The sequence below is a fragment of the Nicotiana sylvestris genome, chromosome 9 (assembly GCF_000393655.2).
Source record: "Nicotiana sylvestris chromosome 9, ASM39365v2, whole genome shotgun sequence".
NCBI lineage: Eukaryota > Viridiplantae > Streptophyta > Magnoliopsida > Solanales > Solanaceae > Nicotiana > Nicotiana sylvestris.
Window position 1 is genome coordinate 175,772,555 of NC_091065.1, and position 20,374 is coordinate 175,792,928.

General features: G+C 36.8%; 2 protein-coding genes across 2 annotated transcripts; both read right to left on the minus strand.

Annotated features, from left to right (window-relative positions):
* Nucleotides 1–2,730: 2,730 nt before the first annotated feature.
* LOC104215650 (thioredoxin reductase 2) lies at nucleotides 2,731–7,714 on the minus strand. The gene is made up of 2 exons (XM_009765493.2): nucleotides 6,667–7,714; nucleotides 2,731–3,249 (listed from the first exon to the last, which is right to left on the minus strand). The coding sequence occupies exons 1-2, from the start codon at nucleotides 7,586–7,588 to the stop codon at nucleotides 3,179–3,181; spliced, it is 993 nt and encodes a 330-aa protein (XP_009763795.1). The 5' UTR covers nucleotides 7,589–7,714; the 3' UTR covers nucleotides 2,731–3,178.
* Nucleotides 7,715–16,949: 9,235 nt separating this feature from the next.
* On the minus strand, nucleotides 16,950–19,812 carry LOC138878629 (uncharacterized). Its single transcript, XM_070158321.1, has 7 exons — nucleotides 19,790–19,812; nucleotides 18,767–18,996; nucleotides 18,666–18,719; nucleotides 18,103–18,370; nucleotides 17,768–17,999; nucleotides 17,600–17,633; nucleotides 16,950–17,485 (listed from the first exon to the last, which is right to left on the minus strand). Exons 1-7 carry the CDS (start codon nucleotides 19,810–19,812, stop codon nucleotides 16,950–16,952), a joined length of 1,377 nt encoding a protein of 458 aa, XP_070014422.1.
* Between the last annotated feature and the right edge of the window lie 562 nt (nucleotides 19,813–20,374).

Below are 20,374 nucleotides of genomic sequence, written 5' to 3' on the forward strand. Positions count from 1 at the left end.
CGTTGAAGATGTAACTGCTAAACTAACAAAAGTGAACAACCCCATAAAAATTGGAAGCCTTACTTGACCTATAATTTGATCATTTTGGCTTTTGGCATATATATATATATATGCAAAATCATAAGTAGCCACCCGAACTATACATCAAATCTCTGTTACACACTTTCTGATGACCAATATCACCTTACACATATAACTTTTCAAAATTGTATCTAGTACACACTACTTTTTTTTTGACCAGTTTTTTGTTTGGAGATTGCATCCACGTGCCAATCAAAATGCGACATGTGTCATAACTCATTTGTAATAAATACTACTCCATATATTTAACATACACTTTAATTGATTAAATTAAATAAAAAATATTATGTCATCTTCCCCAAGCAACCCCCCTCCCCTCCTTTTCCATCAGCTTCCTCCTCGGTCATGTAGCTCAGAAGAGGAGAGCAATATCATCTACCATCTATCGAGAATAATACATGGAGCTCAGAAGAGAAGAGCAAAATCAAGCGCAACAAACATAGCTAAGAATGTCATCATCATTATCAATGCAATAATATTTTCAGATTCGAGAATGAAGGAGATGAAAATTGAAATTGCAGCTTCTCCTTCCTCCATTTTCAGATCTCATACCACGACCAAACAAAGCAAAGCAAATTTAATTTCTGGTTTCCATGAATTAAAGCATATTATTGTGAAAAAATCTTCAATCTTCTCTTATAATTTATTCATTCTCATGAAATGCAAAAAATTATTCCTTTTTATCTATGTAAAAATTGGATGTTTTGGTAAATTTAATAGTAGAAAAAGAAGACAAGTTTGGAAGGGCAAGAGACGAAATGGAAGGTTTAATTTCTGCTATTCTTTAAATTCTTTATCATGGGTTTTGATGGATTTTTTTAAGCTACAAGGGGAAGAGACGACACAAAGAGAAATTTGGGGAAGACAAGTGAGGGAAGGGGTGGGTTTTGGTGGGGGAAGCAGGTGGGGGAGCTGGTAGTTTTGGGAAGACGACAGGTATTTTCATTTGATAAAAAGGAAAAATAAGAAAAATGTTATTACTTTGACACGTGGCACTAAATACGGAATTAGACAAAATATTTTTCAAATTTTACGCGCTCAATCTTTTTGTTAAGCACGCGCGTGCCACGTAGTAAAAGTAGTGTGTACTAGATACAATTTTGAAAGATTGCATGTGTAAGGTGATATTGGTCCTCAAAAAGTGTGTAACAGGGATTTGGTGTATAATTCGGGTGGCTACTTATGTATTTTGCATATATATATATATATATATAACTACTATTAAAAAAAATTTAAAGCCTCTTATTAAAATATAGCTTTAGGCCACTAATTATATCGAGCCGCCTTTTATATTATCGAAGAACTGTCAAAAAGCAACCAATGGAGTTTTATTTCTCTCTACAGGAAATATATCATAAGTTTACCTTTTCGTGATGCCAATATGCACGAGTTGTTAAAATCATCACAGCAGATATATGAACAGTAACTAGGGACGATAAATTAGAAGGAAAGTAGCACCACCCTTATAGTTTCTTACCAAGTGCAATTCGCCATACTTTTCCTCTGAGTATGACCTTTGATGTTATTAAATCACCTATATTTTGCTCCATTTATAACTACAATCAATAGGGGTGTCAAACGACCACGGCGGGTCAGGTTGGGTACGGACGAATAGAAAACGCATAAAATATTCGATCCGACTTCTATTTAGTACGGAAAAAAACAAGTTAATCGGCAAAGAATATTATCTATGTCTTTTACAAGAATTCCTAGTCTCCCAAATTTGAGGAACCTCCAATTTGAATCTTTACAAATTTAAAAGTTAAACTCATTGGTTATCCATAAGTTATCCATTTTTTAAAGTGGATAATATGGATCTTATTCATATTTGACCCATTTTAGATAATTTATTATCCAATTTATTTTTTTAATATGGATGGATAATTATTTTTTATCCATTTTGCCACCACTATGCACGAACGTAGGTATGAAGACTCAACTACCTTAATTAGTTCATATTAAGATCGTTATCTGGCATTAATTATGAACTAGCCTAGTCTTTGATCAAGTCTTTGTTAAAGTACTACTACGACATATTTTCATCAATCAAAGGGATAATTATAATATAAATCTACCCTGAAAAAAGGACCAAGGAATTTAATTCTGTGGTTTCTGTGGACATCAAAGTGATCATAACAAGAGTATGTACTATATTATAGTGCTAGTTGCCTTTTAGTAATAAGGTACCATTGAACTAAAATTACAATAACCATGGCTTGAATAGATCTGGCAATTTTTATAAGTTAAATATAACATAATTATTGGCGGAAACAAGGAGATTCCAAAAAGGGCAAGAATATCGCGCCTAGAATTCAAACATGGATTCAGTATAACTTAACACAATTATTTTCGACACGGTATATTTATACATTCTAAATTTTCAACAAATATTAAATTCTAATACTCATAACCTACAAAATATAGTATAATAATAATAACCTAAAGATTGAACCTATAAAGTATAAATAGTGGATCGATCTTTCTATCGTGGGAAGAAAGCCCGGCTGAGCTAAGACGGTTTTCAGCTACTGTGCCCATTATCACTTGATATGGTGGCAACCGTACACAAGCACTCTTGTTATTCAAATGAGAAAGAAATGATCTGCGCAAACTTAATAAAGACAGAATTCTTTTGTTTGCAAGTTGCAATTAAACCAGTGAGGCAAGAAAGACCATGTCTATACTACTAACTAAAACATCTTTTGTTCCAACCCAAAATTACTGCATTTACACATCACATGTTCAGCCAGGTTTAAACATGCCCAAGAAATATACTTAAATCATTTTCACAACGACACAGCATAAATCTTTAGCTGTAATGGGTAGTTACTGTAAGTATAGAGGGCTCACTTTTTGTGGGAAGTTGGGATTTTGAGTGCAAAATAACATCATCTGCAAAAGTATGAAAGCTTTTGCCACAAATATAGAATGACAACAAATCTGATGCTAGCCATTGCATCCATCCGATGGCTTGGATAATTGCTACAAAAAAATTCCTTCTCATCCATAAAATTCATGATTCAATATGTGGAATTTAGACTGATTCCCATTCTTTTGCAACATAAATTCAGTTCTAATTCAACAGAACCTATGCTTATCAATCACTCTTTCCTTCTTGAGCACCAATTTCTTGCAAGTAATGTTCTGCATCCAAGGCTGCCATGCATCCTACAGAATATGAAATTCAAAGAAGAAACATCTTAGAGTCCCAATTGTGACGTTAGACTATCACTTATCCTGAGAGACGACAACAACAACCCAGTATAATCCCACTCAGTGGGGTCTAGGGAGGGTAGTGCGTAATCAGACCTTACCCCTACCCTGGGATAGAGAGGCTGTTTCCAAATAGACCCTCGACATCCTTCCCTCCAAGAACTTCTCACCTTGCTCTTAGAGAGGCTCGAACTCACAACCTCTTGGTTGGAAGTGGAGGTTGCTTACCATCAGAGGTTGCTTAAAATTCAAATGTTTCCACATTGACGACCAAAACGAGTAACACCAACTGAAATACTCTTATATCCTGTAACCAATCAGTACTCACAGACACCCAAGGTCTGTTAGAATTGCAAAAGACAATCCATAGAACTTATGTGATCTCACCAGCACTGACATTGTCATAACAATAATAGCAACAACTACATCTCAGTCCCAAACAACTTGGGGTCATCTATATGAATCTTTACTGACCATGTTATACCATTTAAACTCATCTCATGTCAATGCTACGCAAATACAGATAAGTTGTATTAGAAGTTTTGTGTGTTTGCTAAACGTAAAAGTCTCCGAAAGGCTAAACCATTCCCAGGAAAAAAAAAGGCCTATCGTAAAAGTACTAACGTCTAAAACATGTTCTAAACAAATTTATATCTCCTGTATAGATTTGTCTTCCATTATGCCCTATCTTTTTCAATTGTCTTCATAGATCCCCAAAAATTGTAGGTCCTTTGAGACAACTTCTTTCCTTGTGATTTTATAGGTATACCTCGTCCTCTTTTAACTCCTTCATTCACCATGGTTTCAAACCTACTGACATTTGCTTATAGTCAATGTACTGCACTATTCCCTTGCGTGAAATAACTTTTACCTATCTCAGGAATTTGCTTTCAAATCAGTCATCTGTACGAGATACCATCATAATGTACTACAGAGGAAAAAATCTTTTTTTAATGAATCAAGGCCAACAAATTTATTGCTAATTAACGATTACTTTGGCATTTCTGTTGAGTTGGAGGTGATTTTCAGTAATAAGTAATAATTGTGAACAAACCACTGAGTTATGAAGAGATCTAAAATAACCACATATGATCATGTTAGAATTTTCATAGGTTGTGGCTTTTTGCTATTTCTTTTATGTTAGAATGTCCTTTCCATAACAATTTTAAGAGAATATACTCAACCTTATTTATTTTTTGATAATCATGGTGTCCGGACCAGCTTGTGTGTACCTCAACTAATTCTAAAGGATACCTGCTACCTCCCACCGGCACAGGTACTGGTAACTCTATCCACCAATGCTTGAACATGTGGGAAGAAATCACCTATTGTTTTTTGCTTTTGCTGGGATTTAAACCTGAGACCTTATGGTTCTCATTACACTTGGTTGACCAATAAGACACACCCTTGGGTAACATGCTCAATTTTATTTACAATACCTAAACAAAAATGCTGGTATGGAGCGGCATGGTGCCTCAATCCCCTCTCAATCAATTTCCATATTTGTTCATTATGTACTGCTTGATTCTCTTATAGTATTATATTTTCCCCCATTCTCTCTTAAATGGCATTGAGGAGTTCCATCTACTGAATCAACCAGAGACAAATTGCTAATGTTAGTTCATTTTTTCAGGGGCGGAGCTAATGTATTATATCCGTGTTCGAACGAACCCAGTAACTTTTGCTTAGAACTTGTATTTATATTACAGAATTTATCACATGTATAAAGATTTTAAATGTGAACCCAGTAACTAAAAAGAGCTATGAGTTCGGTGACAAATTCAGAACCCATAAACTTCAAATCTTAGCTCCACCTTTGATTTTTTCCTACGATTGGTCGATCACATGATATTGTTCAATCCTAAGCACTTGATTAACAATAGTGAATCACCAAACTAGAGTAAGTAGAATAAATCAAAACCCTTTTTTTGAGAATGTATAATAACAAAACCCTAATTTAATTTCAAAAATTGGGTACTGGATTACTTTACTAACTATTCACGACCATGTATGTGCAAATTATTCCAAGGTTTAACCCTATCAGTTTCCTAATCCATTCATACAAAGAAGAGTTAATTAGACTACTGAAGGGTGTTGAGTGAAATTGTTGCCAAAGTGTACAAAAAATTGTTGCCAGTGTTGGGCCAAAGATTGAAAAGAGTGGTAACAAAGCTGGTACCACACAATCAGAATGCATTTATACATGGAGAGAGATCATTGATGCATCCCTTGTTGCAAATGAATGCCTAAATACAAGGTTGAGACAGAAGAAACCTGAGGTAATGTGCAAATTGGATCTAGAAGGCGTATTTCCATGTCAAGTGGTCGTTTACTGGGAATGATGGAAAGAAAGGCCTTTGCCGAATGGTGGATAAAATGGGCACTAATCGCTGAGAAGTTGGAAGCCTTAAAGGAGCTAACTTCACAGAATGATAGGTCGATTTGGAAGGCAGAGAAGGATGGATGTTGCACTGTAAAGTCTTGTTTCAGACTATTGAATAACAATGCAAGGTGTAATCATGGCCATGGAAAATATTATGGAAATGCAAAGCACCCCTGAAGGTAATGTATTTGACTTGGATTGCATCAGACAAGGCATGTCTAACTCAAGCTAACTTACAGAGAGGGGGGATAAGCATGTGCACCAAATTCTTTTTGTGTAATGAGGCATAGTAAGACTCAGACCACGTACTGTTGCACTATCCAATGTTCTCGCATATCTGGGGACTTTTCACAATTTATTTTGGCATAAAACGGATGATGCTCAAAAAGATGAAAGATGTAATCAATAGTTGGAGAAGTCAGAAGTTAAAGAAGCATCTCAAGACTACATGGAACAATTTCCAGATGCATAACACGGACCATATGAAAATAACGAAACTTTAGATGTTTTGACGGCAAAAGAGAGGCATTTCACTGTACGAATATTAGATGCTTACAGTTATATGCTTTGTGGTGTAAGATAAAAAATGTAATACATTTTAACACTCTTTTGGACAATACTGACTCCTCAAATGTGCACATCAAAAAATTATTAATACAAATTAATAATAGTTTTATTATTAAATTAAATAACGAGTCAATGAGGTATGGAATACTTGAATTAAATTAGTAATCCCTTATTTTAGAATACCAGTATTTTGTCCTACAATGCAAACTATTGACTGTTGGATCGAAATAAGCTCTAAGAGAGCAGAACAACAAATGATTCATATAGCCCGACTCAAAATAGTTTGGTGTGAGGCGTAGTTTTTCTTGTTGAAAAAAGGGGTGAATCAGCACTGTTATAATTCGAATTCTATGATAACAACAAATAGAGAAGCAGTAGCAATGCTCAACACAAAGCAAACTAACAAAGACCAAAAAAAGTACCTGAACCAGCAGCAGTAATAGCTTGCCTATACCTCTTATCTTGAACATCACCGGCAGCAAAAACACCCTTAACGCTAGTCTTTGTCGTCCCAGGCTCAGTCACAACATACCCATCAGAATCCAACTCCAACTGTCCATCCAAAAATCTAGTAGCAGGTTCATGTCCAATAGCAAAAAACAAACCCGAAACTTTCAAGTCCGAAACCTCTCCATTAACCACATTTTTCACCTTCAATCCTCCCAAAACCTTCTCCCCATAAGCCTCCACAACCGCAGAATTCCAAATTACTTCAATCTTGGGGTTAGACAATGCTCTATTTCGCATTATTTTGGAAGCCCTAAATTCATCCCTCCTATGAATTATATACACTTTTGAACCGTATTTAGTTAAAAATGTAGCTTCTTCCATTGCAGAATCTCCGCCGCCGATTACAGCTAACGGCTTGTTACGGAAGATCGGAGCTGCGCCGTCACACACGGCGCAAGCTGATATCCCGCGGTTCCAGAAGCCGTTTACGCCTTCACCGGACCCGGTGAATTCGAGCCGCTTAGCGACAGCGCCAGTGGCTATAATAACAGCGTCTGCTAGTACGGTCCTTTCATCGGAGATGATTTTGAAGGGACTTGAAGAGAAATCGACTTTAGTTACTGTTTCGGTGAAGATTTGAGTACCGAATCGAACGGATTGGGCGCGGCACCGGTCCATGAGTTCACCGCCGGCAAGTCCTTCAGGGAAACCGGGGAAGTTCTCGACCTCGGAGGTGGTGGTGAGCTGACCACCTGGCGCGATGTCATTGGCCATCCATCCTTCGAAAAGGATCGGTTTCAGCTCGGCCCGTGCGGCGTAAATGGCGGCAGTGTGAGCCGCGGGGCCACTTCCGATGATGCAGACGTTGGTTTTTTGGGTTTGAATGTCCGCCATGGAGGGTATATTAGCGGCGGCGGACGGTGGTCAATGGCGGCGCGGGAGAGTTTATAAGGCTGCGGGCTTTGTCGAGTGGATTTTTTGGACATGAACCAATAGTTGCTCTGAATGGTGAATGGGCCGAATTTGGCGGGTTAAGCTTTTCACATTTTTCATTCCTTATTTCTTGGGCGGGCTTGGCGCCAAATTCAAACAGCTGTTAAATCGAAAAGAAGACAGGAGCTAAAATTTTAAGATTTGAGTTGAGAAAATGGGCAATGACAAATATCAAAAGGATTTAAGTTATACAATAATTTTATTTTGTCATAGTAGGTTGTTTATCACTTTTATTATACAGGTCACCAATTAATATTTATTGCAAAAAAAAAAATCATGTAACTGTCGTATAAGTGACTAATTTAGTATTTTTTTTAGGAAAAATGACATTGTATAGTCGCTGTAAAAATAATAGCCGAAAAAATGTATAAAATTGTATATTGTTTGTATATATATACATTATGTATGTTATATAGTATAAATTTTATAGTATACTTTTTCGGCTACAAAATGTAAATAGTTTCTGGGCGAGTATGACATCGTTTTGAGAAGCTTTTACAATATTGTTTTGGAAAATCAAAACGACGAGGTGTTTTAATAAATTACATGTAAGCTGAAAATCTAATTATTTTAGTTTTCAAAACGTAAAAACAACCAAAAAATATATTTTCATTCCAAAGAGTAAATCCAAACCTCCCATAAAGTATTGACTTTATATGCTAACATTAATGAAAAATGAGGAATATCCAACTTAAGTGAAGGACAATTCTCAGCTAATTTGTGTAGCTAATGGCGCCTAGTTAAAGTGGTAAATTTGAGATGTTAAATTTTAGAGGTATTAGTGTTTTACCTAAAAATAATCTCAGGATAAAACAATTGAATTATATTTAATGAGGTCACTAGCAAATTGATTCAAACCGGAGCTTAGTTGAATGAATCGCATGATTAGACTAAATGAGCAATAACCGATGAAAAAAGGCAAATAAAGTGGACAAGCAAAAGAAGGATGATCTAATTGAGCTTTGCTATGAGCCACAATGCTGCAAAGTAAAATTAATTGACCATCTTAACAAGAATGAAATACAATAGCTTTTAGTAATGAGTAAATTAAGTCGTCTATGAATGAATTACAAGTGAGGGAAGTAAGGGTATTTATAACCTAAGTTTAATGTTCATATGCCTAGTTACACTTTCGCATGTCGCTTTAGATGGTTAGCAATAACCAAAATACTTGCCGATTGTGAGATAAGTATCACACGTAGTAAATAATGAATATAAGTGGATCCCGAATATTTCGAAGATGACTGAAGACCAAGTAAGACCCTGAACTATTGCTTTTCATTAATGGATCCCTGATGTCGTCTCCTGAGGAAGCAAATACTGGGTGGAAGATACTTCTCGTGGGGACATTGTTTAACAAAAAATAGGAATTTCGGTCAAAGCTTTATTTTAGAAGAACTCAGGTTATTGATAATCAAATATAGAATAAATAAAAGAAATTGACTTTAATAATAACAAGATGAGCAGAAGAAAGCAAAGTAAATCAGTATATTCCAATAGTATTTCGTGTCCTTACAAATATTCAATCGTCACCTTTTATAGCTATCTCTAGGTTATACGTTTTTCTCCTCTCATAATAGAGTCTTTATGGCAATTAATGGCATTTAGTGTAACGTTATAATTGGTAATCATAACTGATTTAATACAAATTCCATAACGTTTTCCGTAATTAATGCCTATTAATTACCGATAATACGTATTTGTACCCCTTTTGCTATCTAGGTTCATTCTTCTGATGTGACTCCCAAATATCAATAGGTTCGAGCACTTATCCTTTCTGACTTCCTTGGACCTTTGCCCGTGCCTGTTGAAGTTCGTGCCTCTTCAACTATTCTTTGCCAACTGTCATTCTTTTACCAATCCACGTGTCATGACATGTTACCTCTTAATTAATTTGACATATTTGCTTGATTTTTCCCAATACAGATAGTCCCTCCCACTTGTCATTTATTCATCAATAAAATATTTGGGAAGTGGTCTCATTAAAGCGGGAATTTTTACCGTCATTATTTCTTCTCTGGAACTAACGCTTCATATGTTACTTTCATTTAATGTTCGTGACATGTGGCATCCCCCGATTGTTTCTGTGACTTTTTAGTGCCTCTTAGGGCTTTTTTACGGCTTCATTAATTACAAAGCGACAACTTCCGTCATGTCGCCTCCATCATTACACCTTTTCTTCTGACGGTTGCTTTTAAGTATAAATATAACTTTCATCCTTGTCTTTTTCGTAGAAAGTTTTAGAATATTCAATTTGGTTTTCTTCTTCCTCGTACTGCTATGTCTTCTTCAAACCCTAACTCTCGAAGAGTCCCCATTGTTGATAACCTTTCTCTTGCTCCTGTTAGAAGTAGGAGAGGAGGAAGACTTTGTAGTTTAGGATCTACATCTTCACGAGGCCCTTCTCTTCCTTCAACGATTTCTACTCCACCTTTTAGAACTAGAGGTTCTCTTTCTCAGAGGTCTTCATCTAGAAATAAAGACTCTAATGAACCTCTTTGTGAGCCTTTGGTAGATGAAATTATTCCTGCTGAACTATCTTTTTACACTGAGAGAATCCATCAGAAACCAAATTCCTTCTTTAGATCGTGCTGATATTTACCCATCTCAAATCATTGAAGGTTTGATTTCTGTTGTTCGTAGGGATTGCCATTGGAGTCATGACTTCCCCATTATAATTCTCAATGCAAACCAAAGGATTACATCTTACTTGACTGGGTTTTCTTTCGTATATACATATCCTTTTACACTGAATTTCAAACCCCCCATTGATCCTGTTATTATCGAGTTCTGTCGTTTCTTCGACATTTGTTTAGGACAGATTGGCCCCATTGTGTGAAGGGTTGTCGCATGCTTAAGGCATTTGGCCAACATGGCTGGTTTGCCTTTTATTTTCTTCCATTTGATTCACCTTTATTCTCCCATACTTTTCTGCCATGGGATTTTCACTTTAGTAGCAAGAAGTAAGAGAATGTTGGTTAGCTCCGAGGATGATAAAGACCATGGCTGGTATGCCAGGTTTTTTGCCACCCCCACTGTTGGTCTAGTGGGTCAAGAAAATGTTCCATTTCCTGAGAAGTGGAATTTTGCACGTAAGTTTTTTTTAACTTCTTCTATTTTTTCTCTATATTTTACTTGCTACCATTTAACTTTTTTCTCTTTTTCAGCAACCAAGGGAACTGTTGATGAGATTCCCAATTTTCGCGATTGGGTAGGAAGGTTACTTAATGTTGCTCCGATGGAAGGTAGATCTTGGAAAAACCTTTCACATCAGTTTGGTTGGAAAGTGAAGACTCGTGGTAAATGTTTTCTCTCTTATATCCTTCGTACTTTCATTCACTTTTTCCTTTGGAATTTGTTTTGATTCTTCTTTTTATCAGGATTTCCCATTCGTTGTATTAGTGCTGATGTAGTTGTGGCCTCCAGAGTTTATTTGGAAAGAGCTCAAGAAATAATCTTGGGTTCTTCATCGAAAAGGAAAATTGATGCAACTCAGGATTCTGGAGAAGAAGAGGAACGGAACAAAAATTCCTTGGTTAAAAGGCGTCGGGCCAGAAGACGCATTATTTTAGATAATTAAGCGACTCCTCCCCGATCTGTTCTCTTAACTGAGCTTGTTGAAGCCATCTTGGTGATCTCTAATGATGATACTCCTACGACCGCTCGTGACTCTGTTGATCAGTTTTTTTCTCATGGGTTTGATAGTGACAATTTTGGGTTTAGTTTCTGATGAAGTGCCCCTTGCCTCATTTTCCATGCCTGCTCCTGTGACATCTTCTTTACCAGTTGTGACTGTTGTCGTTGATGCTTCGCCCCAAGCTATTTTGACTTCTTCCACAGTTCCTCCTACAATTGTCCATCATGCTGATGTTGGTTTCTCAAGTGGAAGTGGAGCTATGAAGTAAGTTATCATCGAGGTTCCTACCGATGGTAACCTTTTGAGAAAATCAGGTCGGGCTGATGTGTGGTTGAAACCTCTGATTGGTCCAGTTGAGAAATCCAAGCTTCAGAGTCACAACTCTTTGACTTGGATGAATGATATAGTGCAGTCATCATCAAAGGTATCCCTTTTCATACTTTGTTACTCCCTTCTTCTATTAAGGTTCTTACCCTTCTTTTTTTTAGATCAATCTTGTTGGCACAGAGATGATGAAGAGTGTTTCCCACACAGAGCAGTTAATGCATGATTACCAAATTGAAGCGTACAACTGGAGGGAACAATATGAAAGCCTTCAAATTGATATGGAAGTGTTAGAAGAAAGCAAGTGCACCTTAGAGCAGCAACTGGAGGTTTTAACTTCAGAGTTGGCAGTTGAAAAGGCTTCCTCAAACCAAGCTGGCAAAGATAAGAATCTCCTCGAAACAACTTTTTCTGAGTAACTCTTCAAGGCCAGTGAAGAGATCAGAGAACTGAGGGCTTTGCTAAGTGAGAAAAAAGTTTATGCCGGTGAACTTGTACAAACTCTAAATCAGACCCAAGAAGATCTCCGTGAGTCTGATAAGGTTAGTTTTTCAGAAAGTTCATGTGCTCCTCTTCAAGCTTCTTATGATTCTGCCTTGGCTGAGAATGAAAAGCTCAAAACGAGATTGATCAATGGGAGAAAGATTATGAGATTCTTGAGGACAAGACTACAATTAAAGTGAGTTGGGCAATTTTAAACACACACCACGATACCCTTGTGAAATCTAGCCAAGAGGGCTTTAACTTGGATGCTGAGTAACTAAGATAAAAGAGACTATTGAAAAGACTCAGCAAGGCCAAGACTTTCCTTCTCTCATGGCTGATACTCCCGAGCACGTTGAAGATTGTATGGGTACGGTGAATGCTCCAACTCCTTCAAGCCAACTCGAACCTTCTGCTGCTAATGACACTGTTTTAGATCCTTCTTCAACCGCTTGGTGAAAAGTTTATGAAATGTGACTTCTCTTTTTTTTCTTTTGGTGGAATATGGTTTTAACCCCCTTGATCCCATTTGGGGGTTTAGTTTTTGGAAATGACAAGTCCCCAGACCTTTTCGGGGCATTTTGTATAAATGACAAACAGTTTATGACTAGGTTCATACTTAGTCTAAACTTGTTAGTTAATTAGTGGATTTATGTTTTACCCTTTTTGCATTTTTGTTTCATAAAATGCTTTATAACTTCATGGATGTCTGAGTCAAACATGAATTTTATAAAAGAGGACCCTTTTATATTTGACACTTAATGAAGAAGACGTCTCAACTTCATAATGGTGTAAATGTACAATAAATAAAATAGGAACACACATGTTTCTTGAAATAACTTTGATAAAGTTTTCATTTGAACTTTGTCAAGTCTAAATAATATCTTACATGCATTTAAATAACTTCTATAACTTTTTCGTAATTGTTTTCTTTACAACAGATTTGTAATAACTCATTTCTATACATTGCCTTTAACCCAGGTATCATAAGGTTTTTTTTATTGGCTTTATGTTATTAGCTCGTAACTTTGCTCTGCACTTGATTAATTTGATGAGTAGACTTTCGGGATTTGACTTGAACTTTGACTATTTTCAGTCTTCTTTGCCTTCTTTATACATATGTCCTATGTATATTATATAGTCCCCCAAGTGTTTGAGCTTTGAAGTATGAAATCTCAAGCACTTGATTACTCCTCTCATTCGGTCCTTTTCCTGAAAAGGAAAAACATATGGGACTCGGAGGTACAATTATAGATGAAGACTGCTTAACCTTTTTGAATTTCTATCAGAATAGTTGTAACCCAAGACCGGGAATTTACACTTTTCCACGTGTCTTGCAGGTCGTAATTTATCACTTAGTACAGGTTAGCTTTTTGCCTATCATCTAAAATCGTTAGTAAAATTTTAACAATTCAAAAATAAAATTTTAAAATGAGGGTACCTGCCCGTGAATACTTCTTTTCCTTAGAAATAGTATCTCTTCAGATGAACGGCATTCCAATATGAAGGTAAAATCTTGTCATCCATTGTTTCCAGCTCGTATACTCCCTTTCTTGCGATATCGTGAATCTTATAAGGTCCTTCTCAAGTTGGAGTTAACTTTCCTGCATTAGCCGCTCTCGTGGATTGAAAAAACTTCTTGAGTACGAAGTCCCCAATCTTGAAGTATCTTAGGCGAGCTTTCCGATTATAGTATCGTTCCATAACTTGTTTTTGTGCCGCCATCCTTATTAATGCAGCTTCCCTTCTTTTTTCAAGTAAATCTAGGTTTATTCGTATTTTTTCTTCATTGGATTCCTTAGTCGCTTGTGCATATCTCGTGCTTGGCTCCCCTATTTCGATTGGGATCAAGGCTTCAGCTCTGTATACCAGTGAGAACGACGTTTCTCTCGTACTTGTTTTTGGTGTTGTGAGGTAAGCCCATAAAATACCAGGTAGCACCTCTGGCCAATTGCCTTTGGATTCCTCCAATCGTTTCTTCAAATTGTTAATAATGACTTTACTCGTTGATTCAGCTTGTGCATTACCCACCGGATGGTAAGGCGTTGAGGTAATCCTTTTAATCTGCCAACTTTGAAAAAATTATGTGCTTTGTGCGCCTATAAATTGTGGGCATTACCACAAACAATTTCCTTTGGTATGCCTAATCGGCATATGATGTTTTGCCAAATGAAATCTCTAACCTCTTTTTCTTGTACTTGTTTAAAAGCACCTGCTTCCACCCACTTAGTAAAGTAATCAGTGAGTACTACCAGAAATCTTACCTTGCCTTTGGCTAACGGTAGAGGCCCCACGATATCTATTCCCCACTTTATAAAAGGCCACGGTGCAATGACCGGATTTAATAATTCTGTGGGTCTGTGCATATTGTTACCATATCTTTGGCACTTGTCACATTTATCCACAAAATTTTCCGCTTTTTCTTCCATTTTGAGCCAATAATAGCCGGCTCTAATCATAGTGTTTACTAAAGATGTTCCTCCCGCGTGATTTCTACAATGCCCCTCGTGTATTTCTCTCATCACATACTCTGTTTGAGAAGGCCCGAGGCATCTTGCTAAGAGACCACTGAACATTTTACGATAAAGATTGCCTTGCTTTAAACAGTACCGAGCAGCTTTTTTACGAAGTGCTCGAGCCTTTTTCTTATCTTCAGGGACAATTCTATACTGCAAAAAAGTGACAATCTCATTCCTCCAATCCCAAGTTAAGTTATTGAAATTTACCTCGTTTTTTGTCATGATCAAGTACTGAATGAAACAGATGAATTACAGAAGCATTTTCGTTATTCATCACTTTTGCCGGAGATGCAAGATTAGCTAGAGCGTCTGCCTCGACATTTTCCTCTCTTGGTATCTGCACAACTTTTCAGGTTTGGAATTGCCATATCACGTGCCTTCTCCAGGTATTGCTGCATTCTTGCCTCCTTGGCTATATAAGTCCCCATCATTTGGTTAACTACGAGTTGCGAATCGCTTTTGATTATGACCTGCTCTATGCCAAGTTCATGTGCCAGTTATAAACCTGCAATCACAGCTTCATACTTTGCCTCATTGTTAGTTATAGAGTGGCATTTTATGGCTTGTCGTATGGTTTCACCCATAGGTGGTACCAAAACAATTCCTAGATCTTCCCCTTTCACATTCGATGAGCCATCAGTAAATAAGGTCCAGGTTCCTAGATTAAACCCGTTAAATAATTGTAGCTCTTTTTCTGTTTCTAGTTGCATCCCTTGGCTAAAATCGGCCAAAATATCTGCTAACACTTGTGACTTTATTGTAGTTCTAGGTTGATATGTGATGTCATATTCACTCAATTCTATGGCCCACTTGGCTAACCTACCTGATAACTCATGTTTGTGTAGTATATTACACAGGGGATAAGCAGTTACTACGAAGATAGGATGACATTGAAAATAAGATCTTAATTTCCTAGATGCCATAATTAATGCAAGTGCAAGCTTTTCTAGATGAGGATACCGTGTCTCAGCATCTAATAATGACTTGCTAACATAATAAATCGGAGACTGTTTACCTTGGTCTTCACGAACCAAAACAACACTCACCGCCACTTCTGAAACAACAAGGTAAATAAGCAACATTTCCCCATCTTTTGGTTTTCTGAGCAACGGTGGATTTCACAAGTATACGTTCAAATTTTTGAGCGCTTGTTGACATTCCTCAGACCATTCGAACTGATCTTGCTTTTTAAGAGCTGAAAAGAACTTAAATCATTTTTCTGATGTCTTGGAAATAAATCTTCCCAAGGCTGCAATTCTCCCCTTCAGTCTCTGTACCTCTTTCTTACTTGTAAGCATATCAGGAATTTCCTCAATAGCTTTAATCTGTGCGGGATTTACTTCAATACCACGGTTAGAAACAAGAAAACCCAAAACTTACCTGATGAAACGCCAAATGCACATTTCTCGGGATTTAGCTTCATATTGAATTTACAGAGAATCTGAAATGTATCAGACATGTGTTGTATATGATTCCCTGATTGTTGGGATTTGACCAGCATATCATCTATGTAGACCTCCATGGTTTTCCCTAAATGTTCTTGGAACATTTTGGTCCCCAACCTTTGGTATGTGGCACCAGCGTTTTTGAGGCGAAATGGCATTACTTTGTAACAGTAAGTCCCCTTGTCTGTTAATGAAGTTTTTTTCTCATCTAGGGGATCCATTTTGATTTGATTATATCCTGAATATGCATCTAAAAAGCTTAACAATTCATGTCCTACATTAGCATCAATTAGTTGATCTATATGTGATAACGAAAAAGAATCTTTAGGACAAGCTTTGTTTAGGTCAGTGTAATCTACACAAACTCTCCATTTACCATTCTTTTTTGGTACTACTACAGTATTAACTAACCAATTAGGATATTTTACCTCGCGGATAGACCCAATTTTTAAAAGTTTTTGCACCTCATCTTAAATCACCTGATTTTTGAAAGATCCCTGCTTTCTTTTCTTTTGTTTGACAGGTGGATACGAGGGATCTTCATTTAACTTGTGAGTCATTACTTCTGGGGGTATTCCTGTCATATCAGAATGGGACCAGGCAAAGCAATCCACGTTAGTTTTCAAAAATTCAATTAACTTACCTTTAATTTCGTGACTTAAGTTGGCCCCAATGTAGACTTTCCTTTCAGGCCATTGTATGAATAGTTCTACAGCCTTCAACTCTTCAATTGTCATTTTGATGTTTTCATTTTCTTCCGGTTCTTGTATGGAATCAGGCCTTGAGTCCACATCGATTCGACCATGTTCAGTTGAGGCTTGTGTCGTATTATCCTCAACTAGATTCTGTAATTGCTATTTTTCTTCATTTTTTGTGCTTGAATCTGCTACAGAGTTGATGCTCCTGGATGTTTGTTGATCACCACGGATTTGACGTATTCCCCATTGTGATGGGAATTTAATGACTTGATGTAAGGTAGATGGCACAACATCCGTTTCATGAATCCATGGTCTCCCGAGAATCATATTGTAAGCCATATCCATCTCTACCACCTGAAAATTCGTATCTTTGACAACTCCCTCTGCGAATGTTGTAAGTACTACCTCCCCTTTCGTTATGATGCTTAAATTGTCAAAGCCAGATAAAGTATGCACCTTGGGTACCAACTTCTCTTCAGCTTGCATTTCATTCAATACTCTCACAAAACTACCTGGATCAATCAAAACTCGTTTAACATTAGTGTCATGTACAAGTAGAGATATTACCAGTGTATCGTTGTGCGGAGTTAATACGCCATTTGCATCTGCATCATCAAATGTAATACTTTCTTCTTCCAAAGCATGTCGAACCCGCTTTTCGTGTGTAACTGTAACCTTTGAAATTTTCTTGGCTGCCGTATATGTCACGATATTAATTTATTCTCCGCCGCTTATAATGTTAACGGTCCTTTTTGGAGAAGGACGTTTAGGGGGATCCTGCCTGTTCTTCATGTATGCTTGCTTACCTTTTTCACTAAACAATTCGGTAAGATATCCTTGCTTTAATAAATGGTCTACTTCACCTTATAGCAATCTACAATCTGGCATTTTATGACCATGATCGTTATGAAACTCGCACCAGTAATCAGGATTTCGCCTATTTGGATTTGATCTCATTTCTTTGGCCACCATACCTTATCACCCATGCTTCTTAATACTGCTACTAATTCTGATGTGCTGACATTCAAATTGTAACCGCCAAATTTTCCCAAGCTTCTATCATCATCTCGCTTATCTCGTGCGTTTCGCTCTTTCCCAAACCTTGACAATGAACCCGACTCTCTATCTCTCGATCTATGATCATACCTTGAATTGTCTTGCTTTGAACGTGAGTCTCTTCCTGCTGGGCCCATGTAAGGCTCGTATCTATTTTTACCATACCTTTTTCAGTTTAGCACGTCTCGAACTCACCTTCTCTTTTTGAGACCGAGAGATGGTATCTTCTTCTATCCTCAGCTTTGTGTTGTACCTGTTGTAAACATCATTCCAAGTTGTCGCTGGAAATTCACGTAGACTTTTCTTGAGTCGTCTCATGGCTTCTGAACTTTTCTCATTAAAATTACTGGCAAAAGCCATAGCTGCCCAGTTATTAGGAACGCGCGGTAACATCATCCTTTCACGCTGGAATCTACCTACAAATTCTCTAAGCAGCTCTGAATCTCCTTGCTTTGTTTTGAAAATATCCTCCATTATTTTTTCGACTTTTTGAGCTCCCGAATGCGCTTTGATAAATGAATCTGCAAGTTCAGCAAAAGAATTTATAGAATTTTCGGGTAAAAGAGAGTACCATGTCAATGCTCCCTTAGTAAGTGCTTCTCTGAATTTTTTGACCAATACTGATTCGATTTATTACTTGGTCAAATCATTGCCCTTTACGCCAGTTGTGAATTCAGTTACGTGATCCCGTGGATCAGTTGTGCCATCATACTTTGGAATGTTGGGCATCTTGAATTTCTTCGGGATTGGTAGAGGAGTAGCACTTGGCTTTCAAGGTTGTTGTGAATATTTGTCCATATCTATTACCTTAATTACAGGCGGCACTCCAGGTATTTGCTCTATGCGGTCGCTCTGTTCCTTGAGCTGTTTCTGCAAATTTAGTACTAAGTTTTGTAAATCAGAATTAACTGGGTTACCTGACCCTCCATCTCGAGATTCGCTGGGTGTTCCACCAATACCTGAGTTAACGAGCCCTGAGCGAGGATTTTCCATGGTGTTGTTGTTTGGAGTTGGCATTGGTGGTACAACAGACAACTGGTTAACAAAAGCTCGAAGAGCATTACCGACTTGCTGAGCAATTAATTTTTTTAAGGCTTCATCTATAGCTTGATCATTCTTAAACTGTTCGTTCACATTTGATTCAGATCTGTCAGGAGTCCCCTCTTGTAATTGTCAGGAGAATGTTGTGGTGAGGGAATTGGAGTTTTGTCACCTTGTTGGTTCAACTGATGTTGTGGAACTTCCTAAGATGGTAAAATTTGTTGGTTGTTGTCGTTGACATTCAACATGATTATTTTGATACAAGAATTGATTTGGTAAGCAAAAGATTATCAGATTCCAGGTAATAGAACCAATTTGTTAAACCAAAAATAGGAATTTCGGTCAAAGCTTTATTTTAGAAGAACTCAGGTTACTGATAATCAAATATAGAATGAATAAAAGAAATTGACTTTAATAATAACAAGATGAGCAGAAGAAAGCAAAGTAAATCAGTATATTCCAATAGTATTTCGTGTCCTTACAAATGTTCAATCTTCACCTTTTATAGCTATCTCTAAGTTATACATTTTTCTCCTCTCATAATAGAGTCTTTATGGCAATTAATGGCATTTAATGTAACGTTATAATTGGTAATTATAACTGATTTAATATAAATTCCATAACGTTTTCTGTAATTAATGCCTATTAATTACCGATAATACGTACCTGTACCCCTTTTGCTATCTAGGTTCATTCTTCTGATGTGACTCCCAAATATCAATAGGTTCGAGCACTTATCCTTTCTGACTTCCTTGGACCTCTGCCCGTATCTGTTGAAACTCGTACCTCTTCAACTATTCTTTGCCAACTGTCATTCTTTTACCAGTCCATGTCATTAGCTTGATTTTTCCCAATACTAACAGATTTCCATAGTTCGTTTATTCCCGGATGAAACCTACCCCATGCAATATTGTATCGCCATGTAGACAAACCACGTGTCAATGCCATATTTTACCAATATAATTAGACTAGTAAATTTTTTCGCGCTTCGCGCGGTCATAAAAAAATATCAATTATATGTTGTTTTGTAAATTTAATTGAGATAGAATTGATAAATTATTTGAAAATTTGTTCTAAGAGCCCGTTTGGACATAAGATTGTTTTTACTTTTTTCCGAAATCAATGTTTGATCATGAAAAATTTAACTTTTACTTGAATATAAATTTGAAAATTTGAAAAACTCCAAAAAAGTTGTTTTTCAAAAATTTTATTAGGATCACTCACAAAACTTCAAAAACAACCCAAAATTATATTCATATCCAAATACAACTCTAATTTTCAAATATTATTTTCATTTGAAAATTTTTTTCACTTTTTTTTTAAATTTTCTTTTTTACAATTCTTACGTCCAAACGCCCACTCAATCGAGGCAATATATTTCAGACTTTATGCAAAGACAAAGTTTGACCTTTTGGGACGACAAATTTTCAATTGCTATAATGTTCATGTATAATTAGCTTAATCAATGTTTCTAACTAACACGA

Bases quoted from the DNA above. Each gene is read 5' to 3' on its own strand.
- LOC104215650 (XM_009765493.2), bottom strand. From the start codon at position 7,588: ATGGCGGACATTCAAACCCAAAAAACCAACGTCTGCATCATCGGAAGT. The intron at 3,250-6,666 runs GTACTTTTTTTG...CATATTCTGTAG, and splicing joins TATTACTGCTGCTGGTTCAG to GATGCATGGCAGCCTTGGAT.
- LOC138878629 (XM_070158321.1), bottom strand. From the start codon at position 19,812: ATGGCGATACAATATTGCATGGG. The intron at 17,634-17,767 runs GTATGGTGGCCA...CATTTATTAAAG, and splicing joins TAAGAAGCATGGGTGATAAG to CAAGGATATCTTACCGAATT. The intron at 17,486-17,599 runs GTAAGCAAGCAT...CATATACGGCAG, and splicing joins CGAATTGTTTAGTGAAAAAG to CCAAGAAAATTTCAAAGGTT.